At 41.7% G+C, this 21780-nt stretch overlaps 1 protein-coding gene across 3 annotated transcripts; it reads right to left on the bottom strand.

Annotated features, from left to right (window-relative positions):
• Window positions 1-2545: 2545 nt before the first annotated feature.
• UCMA (upper zone of growth plate and cartilage matrix associated) lies at window positions 2546-21082 on the bottom strand. Of its 3 annotated transcripts, XM_044678420.1 has the most exons (5): window positions 21025-21082; window positions 20598-20663; window positions 20390-20482; window positions 16333-16431; window positions 2546-2996 (listed from the first exon to the last, which is right to left on the bottom strand). In XM_044678420.1, exons 1-5 carry the CDS (start codon window positions 21080-21082, stop codon window positions 2899-2901), a joined length of 414 nt encoding a protein of 137 aa, XP_044534355.1. In that variant the 3' UTR covers window positions 2546-2898. The 3 variants fall into 3 exon arrangements, with proteins under 3 accessions (XP_044534355.1, XP_044534356.1, XP_044534357.1); XM_044678421.1 differs by lacking the exon at window positions 20390-20482; XM_044678422.1 differs by lacking the exons at window positions 20390-20482; window positions 20598-20663.
• Between the last annotated feature and the right edge of the window lie 698 nt (window positions 21083-21780).

Here is a 21780-nt window from a genome sequence, read left to right as displayed (position 1 = left end):
TCCCTGGGTTGGCCAATTCAAGCCATGCTGGAGAACTTCCACTTGTAAGGATGGGATTTGTGCAAGGGGGATATGACAAAAGGAGCCAGAGAAGGAGTTGCTGACAGTTGGTGACAGTTACTGACAGTTGAAACCTGAGAGAATTCTTGGTAGTTCTTCGGAGGAAGGAGGAGGAGGAGGAGAGGTCTTCTGCAGAGGCCTGGGAGGAGAGAGGAGGAGGTCATCCCAGCTCAGATCCAGTCCTGAGGGCTTCCTGAGGATCTTTCTTTGGACAGTGAAACCATGATTCCCTGGTCAAAGATTCCATCACATCTCACCCAGCAAGACTTAAATCATTGAGTAAGCTAAGTTTTTGGACTACATTTTGGGAGCGATCTCTTAGTCTCCTTCTCCCATTACCTAACCTTGCTGAGAGACCCTGTTTCAGTCAAAACTTACAATTATAGAAAAGGATAGAAATAAAAACAGAAGGAGAAGGGGTGAGGGGAGAAGCTTAGAAGTGGGAACCATTGGGTTTCCCCCCTAAGTGACAGACCCCATAGAAATAGAGAAGAGGGCACCCCAAAATCCCTCTACCCTTCACCCCTTTCCCCAATCCTCTGAACTGTGAATAATAAAAGCCATTCATCAGTCAGATAGCATTCCGGAGTGCCTGAGAGACAACAAGGGAGAGGAGAACCACAGCTTGGTCTGGCTGCCTCCATCTTGGAGCCAGACCACCTGCTGTAAAGTTGGCTGACCTTGGGGGAGGCTTGTGTGAACCCCGCCCTCATTCAGAATCAGATTGAGATACCACATACCTTATCTTATAGGGAAGCCTTGCCCCCAACTCCTGTGTGGCAGCATGACCATCCAGGGAGAACTAGAAGAGAGTCTCACCTCATAGACTCTCTCTCTCCCCCCTCTATCATAACATTGGTTACAGGCTCTCATTATTATTACAGTTTTGACAGAGGCTCTCTTTATTCTTACACACTGAAGGGAGCTAATTGCTATATACCCGATTTAAGGATGAGAAAGGGAAGAATTGGGATGGAATGCAAAGGCAAAAAGTAACATCTTAAAGAAGCCAAATGCAAATTTCAATAGAATATTTTGTCGATGTTTTTTTTCTAAACTTAGGGAACCTTTCTACTCCTCTTTGCTAGATTTCTTTTAGAAACACCTTTAACTACATGAGTCAGTTCAGAATCCCATGGGCAACTAGATAGATTAAATAGTAATAACATAGCTACAACAAATACCACAATGACCAAAATATATAATAAAAATATCCTCAGACAAGAGATCATTTACCTAAAGCACTATTCCAGACAGTAAAAATGTCATTATAGAATGTCATGCACAAAAACTTGAGACAGGTCTGACGCTTGCCTTAATGGTGTCTAACAAGTGCCTCCTCCCCCTAATTGAACATTTATTTTTAAATCGTACATTGGAAATGCTTCCGCTGAAAAAAGAATGAGGTGGAAAGGAACTCTTGCCAGGCTGCTCAGATAATGGCATTCAATGCTGGAGTGTGGTCCAAGAATCCTTTTTCTCAGGGTCACAAGAAACCTTCCTCCCCAGGTTTCTAGTGTGCCTACTCCCCAATTATTTCTTTATTAATTCAAATCGGTTCTGGGGTCTTCCCTTATCCCTGCGTGTACTCTGAATTTAAAATTCTATTTCTTCTTTGGATCATATATTCACATACAAGATGCAATTAGTTTCATGGTATCTGTTTGCTTGTGCTCATTCTGAATCCTGGCAAGAGAAGATGAACAAGTGCCCCATGAAATGGTTTCCCTTGATCATTCCTCTACCTTCTGAAAGATGAAATTATCAGCAAGACAAAATTTAAATGTATCAGATGGGGTAGCAAGATAGCTCAATGGATAGAGCACCTGATCCGGAGTGGGGAGGAACTAGGTTCATTCAAATCTGGCCTCAAACGTCCTAGCTGTGACCTTGGGCAAGTCACTTAACTGATTGCCTCTCCCTTTCTCTTCTGTCTTAGAATTGATATTAAGACAGAAAATGATTTTTTAATGTGTCAATAGTTCTGCTTTTAGCTGAAAGAGGCCTCTAGCCATTAGCATGCCATGTAGCTCTAGCAAAAAGAAAATAAAATTACATCTGAATGGAAGGAATGATCACAGAGTCTCCTCTGAGAAGGGAATACGAGTTGATTTCATTACGTACTCAGGTAGGATTTGAACCAAGGTCTTCTGATTAGAGTTAGGGCTCTTTGTACCACACCACATGGCCAGACTAGACATTGTGAAGGAGCAAGCATAGAGCCAACAGCTAAGTTTTTCTTTGAAAAGGTGTTTTGTAAGCTAATGTGGAAATATATTTTGCATAACTTCATATACATGAGGAACATCATATTTCTTGTCTTCTCAATGAATTGGAGGAGGGCGGAAGAGAATTCCAAACTAGAAATAAAAATGGAAAAAATATTATGTCATAAATGCGGTATTCTTCAAATAAATTACAAAGCAATCTGCAAGCAAATATATACTTTTTATTTATTGACTGAGTTTGGGCTCTGTTCCTTTGATCAGCCATCCAGCTTTGAAGAACAAAGCAGGCAGAAAGGACTGGGAGTCTGGCCTGCTCTATTGGATTCCTTTGGCTTCTGGACTCTCCAGGTCACATAAAAAAGGAAGCCTCTGGAGAAAAAAAAAAAAGGAGTGAAAGCCCCGGCCTTGCTAAGCAACCAAGGGGGGGGGGGACTTTCCAAGGCCGCGGGGGACACTGGGTACCACGCCGAGATGCTGACAGCTCCTCCCCATCAATATCTCTCAGCCGGCGTGTCCCCGGGTGCGTCTGTGTGTCCGTGTGTGTGTGTGCGTAAGCAGCAATTCTAAGTGTCCTTTCGGACTTCCGGAGGAGTCTGCTGCCAGCTCGAGGTTAGATGCGGTGGCGGTTGTAGAGGTACGGCGGGTAAAGGCCGTCGTAGTGCCACTGACGCCATTGCTCAATCTGTTCCCGGCTGCGCTCCTCTTGTTCTGTCAGAGAGCAAATAAAACACTGCGTTACGCGTCCGAGTTAGGGATTCTCCGAGTCTCGGAGCCGCGACCTTTCAGAAGCCCCGACGTTGGACCGTCCCTCCTCGGGGCCACTTGGCAGGCGGGAGTTTGGCTGAGACGGGCAGCCCCGACGTGGAGCGTGACAGCGCGTCCGCGGGCATCTCTCCGCGGAGCCAGCCCCGCCGAGGACGCGGCCCGACCACGAGAAAGAGGGAAAAGGGTCTCCGAGGCTTCTCTGAGCCTCGTTACTCCGGGGCTTTGGGGCCGGAGCTCGGTTAAAAACGAAATGAAACAAAGAGAAACGCCGCCCTCACACAGACTCGACTGCTTAAAAGCGAGAACTCGGGACCCAGACTGAGGCGGGAGTGACGGGCTGATCCACAACAGGGACTCCCACGAACGCCGCTTAGAGCAAGAATGAGCGCGATTGGGCCAACGGCTGGGAAAAGAGTGCCAGCTAAGCGCCTGATGGAAGTTTTTCATTTTTTTTTAAATTTAAAAATGTTTTGTTTTACGTATTTTTCTACTTGTATTTTATTTTTTTTTTTTTAAGCCCGTGTACTTCGGTGTATTGTCTCATAGGTGGAAGAGTGGTTAGGGTGGGCAATGGGGGTCAAGTGACTTGCCCAGGGTCACACAGCTGGGAAGTGTCTGAGGCTGGATTTGAACCTAGGACCTCCTGTCTCTAGGCCTGACTCTCACTCCACTGAGCTACCCAGCTGCCCCCTCTACTTGTATTTTTTTGACTGCCAGGCACATATACCAGAATTCTTGTGTGTTGAGTTTTCCACAATGTTGTCTTGTTGTATGCGTGTATATATGTAGAAACATTAAAGTTTCAAAATATAAAATGACTTCTCCCCTCCGCAAATTGCCCCTGATCTGCGATTGACCAAAAAACAAACAAACAAACATTAAAACTAACCTTCCAATGCATTGGATGGTAACAGTGACTGTGGCAATAGAGTTAATGGGAACACAGGCGTTGTGGCACTGATTCATTTCATTGGATGCACCTTGATGCCTGCCCCTTCATTTGACAGAGAAAGAAACTGAGGCCTAAAGAGAGTAAATGATTTCCCTAGGGCCACATGGCTAGTATGTATATGAGGTGAGATTTGAACCCAGGTCTTTCTAATTCCCAATCTATCTGTGACACAGTTAAGAAGAAAGGAGTTCAAATCCAGCTTCGAAAACTTACCAGTTGTGTGACCCTGGGAAAGTCACTTAAGCTGTTTGCCTCAGTTTCTTCATCTATAGAATAGCACTCAACCTTGCAGAATTGTTTTGAAGATCAAATGAGAAAATAATGTAAAGTACTTAACATAGTGCCTGGCATATAATAAGCTATATAAAATGTTAGCTATTAGTGCTATACTAGGGTAGATCAGGGATGGGCAAACTTTTTAAAGAGGGGGCCAAAGGAAAGGAAATGCTCATCTGTCAGTCTGTTTCTAAGGCAACTCTTTCGAAGTTTCATTGTATTGTATCCTACTTATTGTATTTGTCAGATTAGGAATAATGTCAAGGGGCGGGTAGAACATTTCAGGGGGCCACGACTGGCCCACCAGCCATAGTTTGCCCATCACTGTGCTATACTATGCTAGACATGAATATACTAGGCAAGTGATCACCTTGCCTTTGCTTTTTTAATATTTTCACATTTTTATTTTTAAATTTATTTTTTATGATTTTTAAAAATTGATTAATTTTTTAAATTACATTAAAATTCCCAAGTATATATATATATATATATATTCTGTCTTACATATTTCAATGTATCGGTTCTTTCCCTGGAGGTGAATATTCACAAGTTATTCTTCAAACGTTTTTTCAGTTGCTGAATATAATGTTCTCTTGGTTCTACACATTTCACTCTTCATAATTTAATGTAAGTCTTTCCATTTTTTTAAACCCTTATTTTCTTCTCAGTATTAATTTGAAGACAGAAAAGTGGCTAGGGCTGGGCAACTGGGGTTAAGCAACTTGTCCAGGATCATACCTCTAGGAAGTGTCTGAGATCAGATGGAACCCAGGTCCTCCCAACGTCAGTCTACCTAGCTGCCCCGTCCTTGTTTGCTTGTTTGTTTTTAATTAACTCACTTGTTATTTCTTACTGTGCAGTAGAATTCCATCACCATATTCCAACCCAATCATATGCCGCGTGATAATGCATGTATAACTCAGATCAAATTGCTTGCCAGCTCTGGGAGGGGGGAGGGAAGGGAGGGAAGGAGACAATTTAGATCATACGGCTTCAGAAAATCAGTGGGGAAATTTGTTATCAAGTGTAATGGTAAAATAAAATATCTTTATAGCAAAAAAAATCCAATCATATGCCATAACACCCCATTTCTCAGCGATGTCTTTTAACTTTTTCTCTAGGTTTTCTAATGGTCCTGGGCTGACTGGCCCCACATAGAGATCCCACGTTCCCATTGTCATGATCCAACTCAATGGCACGACATCTCTAATTGATGGACATCCCCTTGCTGTTGCTTTAAGACTGTCAGTGAGAAGCTCCTCACTACTGCTTGAGACAACTTCTTTCAATTTTGCAGAGATCTAGCTTCTAGCCTTATAGCAAGTCAAAATTTGGTCTTCTGAAACTTCTACCTATTTGATCTGCCCTCAGAAGTCAAATAGGGGGAAAAAAAATCCCTTTTCTATATGGTAATCCTTCAGATAGATACTTGAAGGCTGCTCTCATGTTTTCCTCTAAATCTTCTCTTATCCTGGCTATAAATATCCACTTCTTTTTAGGCAATGAGTTAGCAGACAGAGCTCTGGGTCTGGGATCAAGAAGACCTGAGTTCAAATCCAGCCAGACTCCAATTAGTTGTTTGGCTCTGAGCAAGTCCTTTAACTTCTGCCTCAGTTTCCTCTTCTGTAAAATGAGGATAATAATAACTACCCTCTTGGGCTTATTATGAGCATCAAATGAGATAATATTTGTTAAGTGCTCTGGAAACCTTTGAACACTTTATAAATGTTATTTTCCCTGATCCTCTCACAGAATGAGCTGAAAACCTTTCCATATCCTTATTGCCCTCCTTTCTCATTCTTCTACTTGTGAATGATCTCATACCAATGCAGTAACTCTTGGTGAGCTCTCAGTCCGGGACACAGAATGTACAACATGGCTCCCTAGTCCTAGTGGTAGTGCCTCTCAGGATAGCCTGCAACCTCACCAGGTTTTCACTGAGTGGTTGCATTTCACTATCACTTCCAGATCACTTTCAGAGGGACTGCTATGTAGCCAAACCTTCCACATCTTAAGGTGATCTTTTAAACCAAGGGCAGCAAGGTGGCACCGTAGTGTCTAGAGTATCAGGCTCGGAGTCAGGAAAACTCATCTTCCTGAGTTCAAATCTGGCTTCAGATACTTACTAACTATGTACCCCTGGGCTTAGTCTCACTTGACTAGTAACTTCAGCTTTCTCGTTTGTAAAATGAGCTGGAGAAAGAAATGGCAAACCATTCCATTATCTCTGCCAACAAAATAATCCAAATGAGTCACAGAGCTGGACATGATTGAAAATGACTAAACAACAGGAATAAACATTTATAGCACTATGGCAGGGCCCACTAAACTCTGACTGCCATAATTCCCTTCATGCCCAGGTTTGTTGTTTCAATAACCATGGCATGTCATAAAGTAGCACAATATATATAAGGGTATGTTTGCTACTTAGATTTTTAAGTGCCATCCATTCATTTTTGTAAATGCTGTTTTTCCTTACGAATGAAAACAAATTGCTGTTACTAGCTAAAAAAGGATGTGTCCAAACTCACATTTGTAGTTGCCTGCTAACCCTGCTAACCCTAATAAATATAAAATCCCAGTATATGAAATACTAAATAAAAGCCCCTGAAGGAATGGGAAACTATTTATGGTGTTCATGAGCCTGTAGCGTATTTTAGAGTCTAGAGACAAACTCAAGATAATTGAATTAAATCAGAAAATCAGGCCATGAACAAAAATGTCACTTAACCCTAAATGCCTAGTCCTTACCGCTCTTCTGCCTTGGAACTAATACTTGGCATCAATTTTAAGACAGAAGATAAAGGTTTAAAAAAGAGAGAGAAAACTGGCAAACAAACTTTGTGAGGTGCTACTCACTTCCCTAGACACAGTCTTGAAGATCTGTAGCTCACTTCCACCTGCTGTCCCACCCTTCAACCATCTCCAACTTATTAATCACCTTGGAATGTGGAAGCTTCATGTATTCTTCTCTCTCTCTCTCTCCCTCTCTCTCTCTCTCTCTCTCTCTCTCTCTCTCTCTCTCTCTCTCTCTCTCNCTATTTATGGTGTTCATGAGCCTGTAGCGTATTTTAGAGTCTAGAGACAAACTCAAGATAATTGAATTAAATCAGAAAATCAGGCCATGAACAAAAATGTCACTTAACCCTAAATGCCTAGTCCTTACCGCTCTTCTGCCTTGGAACTAATACTTGGCATCAATTTTAAGACAGAAGATAAAGGTTTAAAAAAGAGAGAGAAAACTGGCAAACAAACTTTGTGAGGTGCTACTCACTTCCCTAGACACAGTCTTGAAGATCTGTAGCTCACTTCCACCTGCTGTCCCACCCTTCAACCATCTCCAACTTATTAATCACCTTGGAATGTGGAAGCTTCATGTATTCTTCTCTCTCTCTCTCTCTCTCTCTCTCTCTCTCTCTCTCTCTCTCTCTCTCTCTCTCTCTCTCTCTCTCATTTACATAAAAGCCAAAGACCAGGATATGACAATAGAAAACAACAGAGGACCTTCAAAGAGCAGCTCAGCTACACAGATCCAGGCTAGTGGAGAGAACAGCTCAGTAATTAATCCAAGAAATTAGGGTTGAGGGTTGTCCTGTCCACTTGTCTTCCTCAAGTGTGCACCCTCCCCACGCATATTCTCTGGCCACATGTGTTTTCTCCAATCAGGATCATTTTTTATGAGGAATATGCATGACAATAAATGAAACATCTTCTCTATTGTTGGTCTGTCCCCTTTTGACCATCTCCAGTGATGTTCAGTCATACGCTCTGAATCCTTTCCCCATCTCTCCCTTTATGTGTGTCCTAAAGCCTATTTGGTTTATTAGTCCACTGTTAGGAACCTGTTTCTTCCTGGATTTGGCCTCGTACCTGTTGGGCTCTTCATGCTCATATTCTCAGTCATGCCACAATTTATCTTGTCTTTTTATTCTATTTGTTCTATTTTTATTATTTTATTTTGACTAATTATTATGCCTTTTTCTTGGTATAGTTGTCTTGAATATTGGTATGGGCCATTTAGGGCAAATTTTTTATGTCTCATCCTTGCCACTCTTAGTAATATTAATACTTCTACAAATGATCAGTCCTACAATTTCATTCGTGGAGGCATTCCTAATGAGAAACTTCTTCTACCGGTGTCAATGTTCTGCAACTTACTTAAAGGGTTTTTTATTCTTATTATTCAGTTGTTTCAATCATATCCAGCTCTTTGTGACCCCATTTGGGACTTTCTTGACAAAGACACTGGAATGGTTCACCATTTCCTTCTCCAGCCCATTTTACAGATGAGAAAACTAAGGTGACCAGATTTAAGTGACTTGTCCAGAGTCACATAGACAGTAAGTATCTGAGGCTGGATTTGAACTCAGGAAGATATCTTCCTGACTCCAGCTTTGACATTCTTCCATATCCACTGCAAAACCAAGCTAGCCCTCTTGGAGGGTTACCTGGCACAATAAAAAGTTAAGGCAGTGCGTTGTCAGCCTTAGTGAAAAGAGAGCCAGCCTCAGAGCCAGGGGAATCCAGGTTCAAATTCTGCCATCTGACCACAGAGGGTGCCTCTACCAATGGAATCACAGGTCTATCCTATGCTCATATAGCCAGGATGTGTCAGAAGTAGGACTTGAATTCAGGTATTCCTGACTCCAAAGCCAGATTTCTGTGCATTGATCCAATCTGTCTCTCCTTCTTTATCTAAGAATAATAGTAATAACTGTGTTGAAATAACATGGAGCTCCTTTTTCCATGTTCTAGCTGGGATTCATGTTTTGGTTAGAGGTTCAACTAGAGGATCTCTTGGATACTTCCCCAATCTGCAATTCTAGAATTTCTTCTTTTCTTTTCTTTTCTTTCTTTTTTTCCCCCCAAAAACAAGAGACCAGTCCTCTGAGCTGCAAACGAGGTGGGGAAAACTTCATTTTCTGGGTTGAACCTTGGTCTAAGTTTTCTCAGTGTATTCTCCGAGAAGTTTGTATTTTCAGTGAGTGAAGTCAGTGATGTGTTATGTCAAAATATGTGTTAGTAAAGCCTGCTATGTGTCTTGGCTAATCACCCCCCTGGAGCTGTCATCTCTCCTCAGGAGAGCATGGGCAAAGATTTTCTAGGCTCTTTGGTCATTTATTATTGTGTTCTCTTGACACAAGTTTTCTTAGTAAGAGTACACTTCCCAGCAATCCAGTACAAACAGATGGAGAGGCCAATGGCCACAGGACTAAATGACTGGCTGTTTGCCCCCAAGAACATCTCACTGCTACTTAGCAGTATACCGCAATTGCCCTAAGCTTTTCCCTACTCGAATGGTTTGAGAAGGAACCAATAGAATCCAGAGGAAGGGAGTCTACAGAAAAGGGCTCTATTTTCAGTGATAACCTTTTTTTTTTATTTTAACTCCTCACCTTCTGTTTTAGAATTGATACTAAGCATGGGTTCCAAGGCAGAAGAGTGGTAGGGCTAGGCAGCTATGGTTAGGAGACTTGCCTAAGATCACACAGCTGGGAAATGTCTGGAGTTAAATTTGAACCCAAGATCTCTCGTCTCTAAGCCTGTCTCTCTACCTTCTGAGCCACTCTGCTCAGATTCTTTTCTTGATAGCTTTTTAAGCAACACACCATCTGTGCCCTTCCCATTAAAAAAAACAGGGATAGAATTGAAAGCACTGTGGCTTCCCTTTGAATTTCACTTTCTCCCAACCCCACCACCTGTTAGTCTCCTTAAAAAAAAAAAAAAAGAAGGAGGAGGAAGAGGAGGAGAAAAAATGTGTTGTGTGAAGTTAATAAATGTTCTTATTGTCTATCAAAAAATAAATAAAATAGCCCGGAAATACTAGTTCCATTGAGTAATCCCTGGGCAGGAGGTGATAAGACCCTTCAGGGTCAAAAAGTAAGTCACTAGCCCATGGCAGATACAGTTATGGTGGAATAGTTCTTTCCTTCCCTCCCCTTGGACACCTTCAAAATGACAATCAAGGTCCCTAAAGAACCACTATTGGGCAACTGGATAGAGTGCAAGGCCTAGAGCCAAGAAGAAGATTCATCTTCCTGAATTCAATTCTGGCCTCAGACACTTACTAGCTGTGTGACTCTGGGCAAACCACTTAACCCTTTTTGCCTCCGTTTCCTCATCTGGAGAATGAGCTGGAGAAGAAAATGACAAACCACTCCAGTATCTCTGCCAAGAGAATCCCAAGTAGGATCATGAAGAGTTGAACATCACTGAAACAACAACATACTCAAATCGATATCACCAATATCTAAGAAGCAGCATGGCATCGAAGACAGGGAGCTGGCTTGGAAAACAGGAGGACTTGAGTTCACAACTCAGCTTTGACACAGCTTGTGTGACCTTGGCCAAGTGTTCTAGACAGCTCTCTAAGAGGGCAGGTGGAAGAAAAGCTGCTGGCCTGTATTGGTAGAGGGGGTCTCCTCACCGAATTCCCTATACCAGTGAAATCACAGGTCCAGTCTTTGCCTACCTGTCTTTCTAAGTGATGGTTGGGAGAGGAACAGAAGAACTCTGGTATTTAATCACACACATTGAGGGAGCCTTGATGAGCAAACATCTTCTTGTCCCATAAACCAGACCTAAACTGCCTCATGGATTTAGCATCTTCTCTAGCTCCCAGGCATCCATATTTAGCCCACAGGCTTTAAAGTCAACTTGCCACCATTCATGTCCCTTAGTCACAGGAGTTTGGTTCCCCTTTCCACTAAGTCTCTGGCTTTAGCATCACTCTCCTTTGCACACTGGAAGAATTCATTAGAACTTTCTGACACTTGAACAACACTTCGCGGAGGGTAAAAGTGAAGGAATTACCAGGAACCCACTCTTTAGCCTTGCTACACTCCATTATCACTCGCATCACTTCTGTGTATGAAAAGTCCAAGAAGGCATCACCGCCTGTTAAGAATTCTCCTGGGTCTTAATTATAGACAAGAACTTTACAACCATCTTATTGCTTTGGGGACATAAATCAATACATCAATTCTTTAAGAACCTTGAATTCAAGTTCTTAGCCGTGGAAGAGACCCAGACAGGCTTGCACATATGATTCCCGATTCTAATAAAATCCCCAATGATGTTATTTCTTTACCCACCTGAAAAAAGGAGATAGAAAACAGGGATTTACCCTTTTAACAAAAAAGAACTCAGATCCTTTCCCTACAGAAGAAAAATATCAGAACTTCACTCTATTTGAAGAGTTCTCTACATGGTCACCTTCCAGAATTTAAGGTCAGATCTTATTCTGTAAGATGTCATAAGATACGGTGATCCTCCCGTATGTTATCCTATATAGTACTACTCATCTACAGCCCAGAGAAGCTCATCACTTACTGACAGCACAGAGGAAACCCAGCCTGCCAAGGAGGAGAGACATTTCTATGATGCTGTGAAAAGCCCCTGTTGAGTCTAAGAGATGGGCAAACTTTTTAAAGAGGGGGCCAAAGGAAAGGAAATGCTCATCTGTCAGTCTGTTTCTAAGGCAACTCTTTCGAAGCTTCATTGTAGTGTATGCTACTCATCGTATTCGTCAGATTACAAAGAATGTCCTGCGGCTGGATAGAACATTTCAGGGGGCCGCATCTGGCCCACAGGCTGTAATTTGCCCATCACTGCTCTAAGGTTTCCAGCCTTTTGGGGGACCTAAGTTTTGGCAGGAAGAAGTATCTAAAAATAGGAAACAAAATCTGGGAGTCTTTCTATACAGCTCAGAGCCATCCAGAGAAATTAAATGGAATCCCAGAACTATTGAAAAATGTCTAGCTATGTTTAGAGCTGACACTTCAAGACTTCTTCTTAGAACTTGCTCATATCCATTTCTGGGTTAGGTTATTCAAAGGCTAATAGCTAATCTGACTTCCTGCTTGTATGCTGCCTCAAGGGGGCAGCTAGGGAAGACCTGAGTTCAAGTACTGCCTCAGATACTAGCTGTATGACCCAGGCCAAGCCACTTAACTCTGTTTGCCTCAGTTTCCTTATCTGTAAAATAAGCTAGAGAAAGAGATGGAAGAACACTCCAGTATCTTTGTCAAGAAAACCCCAAATGGGTTTGGGTTTTATAAGATTTTTCTCTTACAAAAATGAATAATATGGAAATATGTTTATGTGATAATACATGTATAACCCAGTGGAATTGCTTGTCAATTCTGGGAGGGGAGAGGGAAGAGGGAAGGGAGACAACATAAATCATGTTAACTTTGGAAAACTTACATATAAATTTGTTATTGGAATACAATAAAGATAAAAATTTTTAAAAACAACAAATGGAGTCACAAAGAGTCAGACATGACAGAAATGACTGAATATCAATGAAATCATTACCAGGACTTTTCATTCAAATAAGTATTGGAAATCTCCAAAGAAAGGTTGCTGACAATGGGAAGATCTGATTGCAGTGGCCTTAAAACTTCCCTAGAGATTGATCCCAACTAAAGCAAAGTGTGGTCCACTCGTTTCCAGGAGAGTAATGTGATGGTTCAAGGAATAGACTCTCAGTGAGAGGACCAAGTTCAGGTTCTGACACTGCTACTTGCTATCATATGACCTTAGGTAAGTCATTTAGCCTCCTCAGGTCCAAGTTTTCTCTTCCATAAAATGAAACAGTTGAACTAGATGACGCCTAAAGACACTTTTTTTTTTTAAATTTTAAACCCTTAACTTCTGTGTATTGACTTATAGGTGGAAGATTGGTAAGTGTAGGCAATGGGGGTCAAGTGACTTGCCCAGGGTCACACAGCTGGGAAGTGTCTGAGGCCGGATTTGAACCTAGGACCTCCTGTCTCTAGGCCTGGCTCTCACTCCACTGAGCTACCCAGCTGCCCCCCTAAAGACACTTTTGAATTTAAATCTATGACCCTAGGAATGTACACATAGCAAGAAGATTGACTTCACTGAATGGAAATAGAAAATCTCTCTGAAAAGATATCTAGAAACCTCAGTTGGGTAATTAACTAGAAAATGTGGTACTTGGGGGCTTTTACAAATTGTTGGAAGCATCTGAGTGATTAGGAGACATCCATATACAAAAACCATTGGCAGCAGTAGCTACCATGTTGCTGTGGGAAGATTGATATCTTTCAATATCATTCATTGGTGGATAATTTGTCCCTGTGTTTTTGCTTGGCTCATGGTTTACAGATCCTTTTCTAATTCACTTTTCTTAGTTTGCTCCCATCCTGAGGTTAGACCTCTATAGAAGTATAGTAATAAAGCTGTGGGGTTCTTCAAGGCTGAGCATATGGGAATGGGGTTGGATGCTGGTTTGGCATTGGTCCAAGCCATTTGGAAATGAGTTAAATATCACCCTGCAACCATCATCACTGCTTGTTCGATGACTTGCTAAGGCAGGATAAAAACGGCCAAGTTCTGTCTCCTCATACAACTACTCTCATTCTCTGTCACTGGGTTGAGGCTTGGGTGTGAGCAGAGAAATTTTAGGTGAATGGAATGGACAAGTAGAGACAGTGGTACAAAGTTGGAGCCATGGTCAAAGGGTCTTTGGGAACCCACAAGCAAGTCATTCATCAATACAAGACTTATTTAAAGAGATTGATTTCACCCTCTCAGCATCCCAGAAATTTACTAAATGAGCACCCACTATCACAAAACAGACTCTTTCTTGGGTTTCTCTGGAGTGTGAGAAAACTTTCAAATACATATCTTCTGCCAGGATTCAGTCCTGTGTCTCATCTGCCTGGATATCAAATATCCCCACCTGGCACCACAAACTCAAGATATCCAAACCCAAATTCATTAGTTTTTCCCTCTATTTTTTTCTTCTTTCTAACCATTTTCTTTCTTTGGCATCACCCTCTCCCCATTCTTTTACACTGGAAATTGTGCATTGGCTATTCTCCCTTCTTTACCTCTGATATCTAATTAATTACCAAGTCCTATTGATTCTATTTCTACAGTATTTCTTGTATCAGTCCCATTCATCCTCAATTCCTTCTTCCATCATTCTAGAGCAGGCCTGTCAGTACTTCCCATCTAGTCTACAACAATAGCCAAACAGGTCTTTCTATGTCTACTCTCCTACCTCTAATCTATCCTCCACACTGTTAGGAATCTTCCCATTTGGTCACTCTATATTAACAGCTGACAATCAGTTACCTTCTAATGCTTTGGAATGGGGGATAGACTACTTAGAATACTTTGCCTTTCTCCATGCCTTAGCCAGAAGAGGAGATCTCAAGCAAGACTTACAAGGCATTGAGCACAGTGCTTGGTACATAAATGATGCTTACTAAATGCTTGTTCTGCTATCCACATCCAGAGAAAGAATTGTGGGAGCAGAAACAGAAGAAAAACAACTGCTTGATCACATGGCTCAGTGGGGACATGATTGAGGATATTGACTCTAAACAATCACCCTAGTGCAAATATCAATAATATGGAAATAGGTCTTGATCAATAACACATGTAAAACCCAGTGAAATTGCTCAGTGGCTATGGGAGGAGGGAAGGAAGAGGGGAGGGAATAAATATGAATCATGAAACTATGGAAAAATTTTCATAATCAATAAGATAAAAATAAATAAATAAATGAAATAAAATGAGTAAATGCTTGTTCTCTTCTCTTTCTCCCCAGGAAAGAGTAATTCCTTAATGTTTACAGTTAAACAGTTTAAGGGAGTGATTTTCTGTTTGGGAATAGTGTGGGGCTGCAATTGAGTCAAAACTGTGGTCCCCAATGAATCGTGCTAATGGGACTGAGTTTCCTGCCATGGATAGGCAGATCCCTTTTGTTTCAAAATGACCTTCTTAATGATTAATATGGAAACAGGTATTGAGTGAGATAATACATATATAACCCAGTGGAACTGTATGTCGGCTCTGGGAGGCGAGAGGGGGAAAGGGGATGGAAAGTACATGAATCATGTAACCATGGAAAAATACTTAAATAAATTTAAAAAAACTACCTTCTTTCTTACAAAAAGTGGAGATAGGGGCAGCTGGGTAGATCAGTGGGTTGAGAGTCAGGCTTAGATTCAAATCTGGCCTCAGACACTTCCCTTGCCCAGTGACTGGGCAAGTCATTTGACCCCCATTGCCTAGCCTTTACCACTCTTCTGCCTTGGAGCCAATACACAGTATTGACTCCAAGATGGTAAGTAAGGGCTTTAAAAAAAAGTGGAGATAATGCCACTGGTTTTCAGATCTGGCAGAGCTTAGATAATACAAAAGACAAACTAGAAGCACGTGACCTGGTGTCCGTAAAGGATAAGTAGAGCTTTCAGATACTGGTCATTCTTTTGACCTTATGAGACCAGGGAACAGACCTCTTCATCCTGCTTCTCTTCTGAAGAGCAATTGAAAGCATTATGGCTCTTCCTCTGAATGGCAATGGTCAGAAGGCTATTCCTCCAGGAAGCAGACAAAGATCTTTTTTTCTCTCTTAATCTCTCCCCCAGGAATTGGGAAGTATAAGTGATCTGGTATCCAGATGGGTCCAACGGGACACAGGAGAAATATCCATTGCCGTCTTCCTTTCCAAAATCATCGCATGCCATATGCTTTAATGATATTATTAGAATTTTGACTTCCTCATGTAGACACCATTTTCTGCATCTATTCTGAGCTAAAAATTTTCTCTCTAATATTCCACATGTATGAAAGTCTCCATTCAACAAGTCTTGAGCCAAATTGTATATATTTACTGGAATTCAACCCACTGAGTACTCAGTCCACCAATATCAAAGATCCCCAGGAGATCTCTGGAATTTAGTGGGTCTGGAGTACATGTTCCCTTTTTGTGGACATATCCTTAATTTTCTCCTTGAAATCAGTCTTTGATATTAATTCAAATCCAGATTTTTACCAGCATAAAAATGCTGAGGAAGAGGTGAGAGAAAATAATATGATTTCCACCCAATACACACAGACACAAACACACACTCCCTTAAACACCCACATTTTTACTCACAGACACACACACTTATACATACAAACACTCACAACACACTCATAGACACATTCATATACACAAACACACACATTCTCTCTCTCTCTCTCTCTCTCTCTCTCTCTCTCTCTCTTTCTGTTGATCCTTACCATCATTCTGCTCCTCCACAAAGTTCTCAAACTCATTCCTTTGCTCCTCGTAATACTCTCGCCGATGTTCATCTGCTCGCAGTTGTTGTCTGTTCTCGGCTGTGGAAGAGAATTTACCCAGAGTTTCCATGGAGGAAGGAAATGCCTAACTTCTTAAGAAATCCCCAATCATTAAACCCAGAGATTTCTTCTCATCTCATCTCTCCCTGGAGAGAAGCAGCTATAGACTAACAAAAAGGAGAGGATGCAGGGAGGGTACACAGCTAACCTCCACGCCTGCCACAGACCTCCTGGCAAATCCAGCCCAGAGTAAATGATTTCTCTAATAAATGAACCCAGGTCAGGACTATAACTGCAAGATTTGGGGAGCAACACGCTCTCAATGAGGAATGTTTTTTTAATTAATGTTACTTTCATGCATGAACATATTTTTAAAGACAGAAACTCTACTCCCTCTAAAACAGAGAATGAATGACTTCATTCAAGCCCCTTGATTTACATTGAAGACTTGAAACTTCCAGTGAACAGTAACTATGTGACTGAGGCCAAATTGCTTAATGTCCCTGGGGCTCAGTTTCCTCATCTGTAAACTGAGAGTTTTAGACTAGATGACTTCTAAGATTCCTTTTATCTCTAAATTCCATGATTCTTACTTTAGGAGCAAGGACAACTAGCAATGAAATGAAAAAGAAATTCTTTTGATGTAAGTCATTTTTTGATAACTATCCTTACTACTTTTGGTGGGGGGGTTGTTGGGGGAGGAGTCCTGACTTGGGTAGCAAGGATAACTAAATGACTTGGGAGTTTAATTGGGAGTTAGTAAGTACTCTAGCCACCAGGATGGCCTGACTTCAAAAACCAAAGCTATTTCCACTCTGCCCTGTAGTCTCCAAAGGACCTCAGTTATTTGATGAAATTAAAGGGAAGTGACCTGAGGCAGCAAGGTGACACAGTGGATAGCCTGATAGGCTTAGAATCTTACTGTGTGACCCTTGTCAAGTCATTCAACCTTATTAGCTTCATTTCCTCATCTGTAAAATGATTTGGGGAAGGAAATGGCAAATCACCCAGGAAACTTGCCAAGAAAACCCCATATGGGATCGTGAAGAGTCAGAGACAACTCAAAGGACTGAGCAACAACGATCTGAGGCTTATTTTGTGAACTATCAGGAAGTCTTGAAAATTATTTCAATCAGCTGATCAATCAAGCAGTTTATTAAATGCTTACTTAGCGATGATATTTATTTATAAGTTTATTATATGTTTATTAAATGTGGTATGTGCATGTGTGTGTGTGTGTGTGTGTGTGTGTGTGTGTGTGAAGCAAAAACATTCCCTACCCCCAAGAGCTGACATTCTAATGGAGAGACAAATAGAGAAATAGGTCCATACAGGCTACATAATTCCTAGGCACCGAGGTTTCAACTCTTCACTGTAACAGGACTTTTGCTTGCCTGGAAATTCTAGACAAGTTGCTTTGTCTCCATACAATTCGTAGCTTGCCCAGATTTTTGAGCTGCTACAGTAAGCTGTTACTCAGGCTGAGAACTGAGATTTCCAGTCACTCTTCAGATGAACTAATGCCTAACTTTGCCTTCTAGTGACTTGGACAAAAGAGCACAAAATTAATAATGATTGACATCTAGGAGGAACTTAAAGCATCATTTGATCCAAATTGTTTAGAAAGCTAAAGCAGATAGATGAAAAGACAGACAGACAGACAGATAAACAGAGAGAGAGAGAAGAGAGAGGGATGGATGGATGAATGGACAGATAAAAGCAATCTATGAAGTGCTTAGCATGGGCTTAAGTTAAGTAATTAAAAAAATATAGGTTTCATAGGAAAGCTCTGATTTTTCTTTGCAAACCCTCAACATCTCCAGAAAATGAAATCTTGTGTTTCATTTTTAAAGTTTAATTATTTGCAGTTTTAGTTTGTCAAATAGAGATAAATGTCCTTACTGATTGAGAGCTCAATAAATACTTGTCTTTAATTGTTTTTAAAGTAAGGGTGCACACGCTAACGCAATGTGTTAGATACAGCCCTGAAATGCTGCTTGCCCTTTGTCCCACCTGGCCTGAGCTGTAGCCAAGAAGTCCATCATCCAGGACCATTCCCATGGGTTCAGTGGGTATACATTTTTGCCTAGTACGGCTGAATGGAGAAGCTGCTGTAGAGTCCTGAGGGTCCACCATGCTATCCCGTGCCTCCTGCGGCTTATGAGGGAACTTCTTCCACACACTATGTACTCCTGTCTATACTCAGTGCCTGAACATTTTTTTCTCACTATCTGGAGTCAGCTAAAAGGATGGCAAATATTGTTGTCCTTGAGGAAATGCCTATTCTTCTGGTGGAAATGTCTCTAAGAGTTTGCTTTCCTGCAGCCCTTCTTTTGATACCTGAATAATTGAAAAAAATCTACTTAAAAATATAGGAATTTGGGGCAGCTGGGTAGCTCAGTGGAGTGAGAGTCAGGCCTAGAGACAGGAGGTCCTAGGTTCAAACCCGGCCTCAGACACTTCCCAGCTGTGTGACCCTGGGCAAGTCACTTGACCCCCATTGCCCACCCTTACCACTCTTCCACCTAGGAACCAATACACCGAAGTATAAGGGTTTAAAAAAAAAATATAGGAATTTGTTTTGCTCTGCCATATATATTTGTTACAAGAGTTCTCCCCCCTTCCCCCTTTTTCAATGGGGGTGAGGAAGTGAGGAGATAAGGTGAATTTTCATTGTTGGAAAAAACCAAAACGATTTAATTTCTTATGTTCATAAAACAAAAATTCTGAATCTGAAATCATATGAGGGCCATACATTTGCCATCTTATTAAAATCGTCTTCATCCAACTCAGAAAAGACAGATATTCTTCTCTGAACTACTTAACTCTTTCTCCCCCATCAGAAGAAGAAAATCTACTGTATTTCTACCAGCCAGCTAGTAATCAAAGAACTATTTATTGTGGGTACATTATATACAAGACACCATGTTGTGTGCTACAGGGGAAAACAATTCACTTACACCCACGTATGAGCCATCTTTGCATAATGAATAGTTTGGTGTCAAGAAGACCTGGGATCAAGACTTATCTATGTTGCCTCCTGGACGGGCGACCAAGGGCAAGTCACCGGACTGCTCAGTACTCTAGACAATTCACCCAAACTATAAGTTTTTAAAAAATAAATTTAAATGTTTTTCAGTTAATAAACATGTATATTCTCTCCCTTACTTCCTTTTCCCATTAAAAAAGGAAAGAAACCTAAGTCTTCATAACAAATGCACAAAATCAAGCAAAATATCTTCCTACACTGACCATGTCCAAAAGAAGTGTGCCTTGTTTTATAGCTCAAGTCTATTACCACTCGGACAGGAGACAGACGCAAGCTTCTCCGGATCCTCCAGAATCATGGATAGTTATTGTGTTGATCTGAGTTCTTAAGTTTTTCAGAGATATTTGTTTAAAATTAGAATGTATTCTTGGCACTTGTGTTTCTGCAAAGGAAGTTTCCATGCTGAATTCCCCACATTGATAAAATCATAGGTTCAGATCAAAAAGACAGACAGAGAGAGAGAGAGAGAGAGAGAGAGAGAGAGAGAGAGAGAGAGAGAGGGAGGGAAAGATCAATGTTCTGTGATTTTCTCAGACTGAGAATACCTTCCACCAATTCAGATAACTTAGGAAATAAGTCAGAAAATTGAGGCTTAGGTTGCACAGCTGTCAGAGGTGTTCCTGTTGCCAAATCTAGCACTTTCTCTACTCCGTGTCACTGTGTCTCCCATCCTAAATGCCATATGGAGATGTAAAATGCAAACAGAAAATACAAACAATCATGTATATGAGAATATACAAATAAATATTGCTGGGTAGCATGGTAAATGAAAAGAATCACAGCAAAAAACATATTTTTTCTCTAATTTCAAATTTACGGAAGTCCTTTTTCTTATCTTTTACCCTCAGCCTAACAAGTACTCTTTCTGGCTTCTAAGAGATAGCTCAGGAAAAGAAAACAGAGAAGGGTAGGAACTTGGCACCAATATTGATCGGTCTCCTCACCCACCATTCAGCTCATCCCGTGATTTCAGGGATCTCTTGGCACGCTTTTTGAAGAAATTAGAAGCATCTGATTCCTGGAGGAAGATCTTTTTCAAATCTGGAAGCAGAAACATTGACTGATCACAAAAGGTGCAGGATGGCTGGGATGCTCCAGGGACAGCTGGCAGGAGATGGTGGCTTCCCCTCTTTGCTGAACTAGCAACTCTACTTACTTTCTTTGTCCTCTTCTCCAGCTTCTTGCTTAGAGCCCACAGCTGCCCCTTCCCCAGCCTCAAGAACTAGGTGAAAATAACACAGAGACAAAATTGAGTGCAGTGAAGCAGCCCAGCACCGTATGGGTAAAACCCTCAAACCCCAGACATGCACAAGACCATATCCTTAAACTCTAGTTCCCTAATCACTAGTTTAGGGGCTTCATTCTCTCACATTCAAGTGGCAGGACATTTCCCCTCCTAGGAAACCACAAAGCTGGCCGCTCTGGGTAATCTTCTTTAGCCCCGCACACTCTCACACACATCCTCCTTCTTCAGCAGCCTGGAAAATGCAGTTTCTCCTCCCGTGGCATCAGGGCAGAAAGTGTGGAGATGCACTTTATCTTTGCTTTAAAGGGCTCTGGAGTTTTCCATTGCTCATACTTACTAGCTAAAAGCACCAATGTGGTAAGGCAAGAGAGGAAAAGAATCTGCTTCCAAATCATCTTTGCTGAGCTGAAGGATTGCCCCTTGGAATAATAGAGAAGAGGAAGCAGGTTTGGGAGATTCAGATTCAGGTTCTTCCTATGTCAGGCAGGCTTGGAGGAAGGGAGGAAAGGGGAAGGAGGCTGGCAGAAGGGATGCCACTGGTGAGTAAAGGGGAGGGGTGTGTATTGACTGGAGCTTCAATTGGCTGTTCCTGCTTGGGATATTGGAGATGTTTCAGGCAACTTGGAAACATCTGCAAAAGGGTTCCTTGGACACCTAGAATGGCAAAGCCTCCCCCGCACCTGCCAGTCATTAGAGCCCAGCCAAATGATGCCCTACTTAGAATGCCCAGGCCAGGAGTCAACTTCAAGCAGCAGCCATTTAGGATTCCAAAAGGCCAAGAAAGCTTCTGGTATTGTGCTGTCAGGAATGCTCCTGCCACACTGACTGCACAAAGGTTTCCAAAGGATAAATTCTATTGAAAGAGGAGCAGCAAAAAAGCATGGAAAGACCTCTATGAGCCAGGGTGGGTGAGCGAAGTTAGTAGAACCAGGAAAACAACAGACAGGACTAGGAAAATATAACTAGAAGCAACCAGAAACTAACCCCCCCCCCAAAGGGTCCTATCATTATAAAGACAAACCTGGCCCCAGGGAATAACTCTGTACAAATAAGGTGCACCCAGGAGAAGCTGGAGATCACCAACAGAGGGGAG

This window comes from Gracilinanus agilis, chromosome 5 (assembly GCF_016433145.1).
Source record: "Gracilinanus agilis isolate LMUSP501 chromosome 5, AgileGrace, whole genome shotgun sequence".
Lineage (NCBI taxonomy): Eukaryota > Metazoa > Chordata > Mammalia > Didelphimorphia > Didelphidae > Gracilinanus > Gracilinanus agilis.
The sequence above is the reverse complement of the archived record's forward strand: the minus strand, read 5'-3'. Positions and strand labels throughout refer to the sequence as shown.

Excerpts from the sequence above, each read along its gene's own strand:
- UCMA (XM_044678420.1), bottom strand. The coding sequence starts at position 21,082 with ATGATTTGGAAGCAGATTCTTTTCCTCTCTTGCCTTACCACATTGGTG. Across the intron at positions 16,432-20,389 it reads ATCACGGGATGAGCTGAATG|CCGAGAACAGACAACAACTG; the intron begins GTGGGTGAGGAG and ends TCTCTTCCACAG. Across the intron at positions 2,997-16,332 it reads TGTGGAGGAGCAGAATGATG|AACAAGAGGAGCGCAGCCGG; the intron begins GTAAGGATCAAC and ends GCTCTCTGACAG.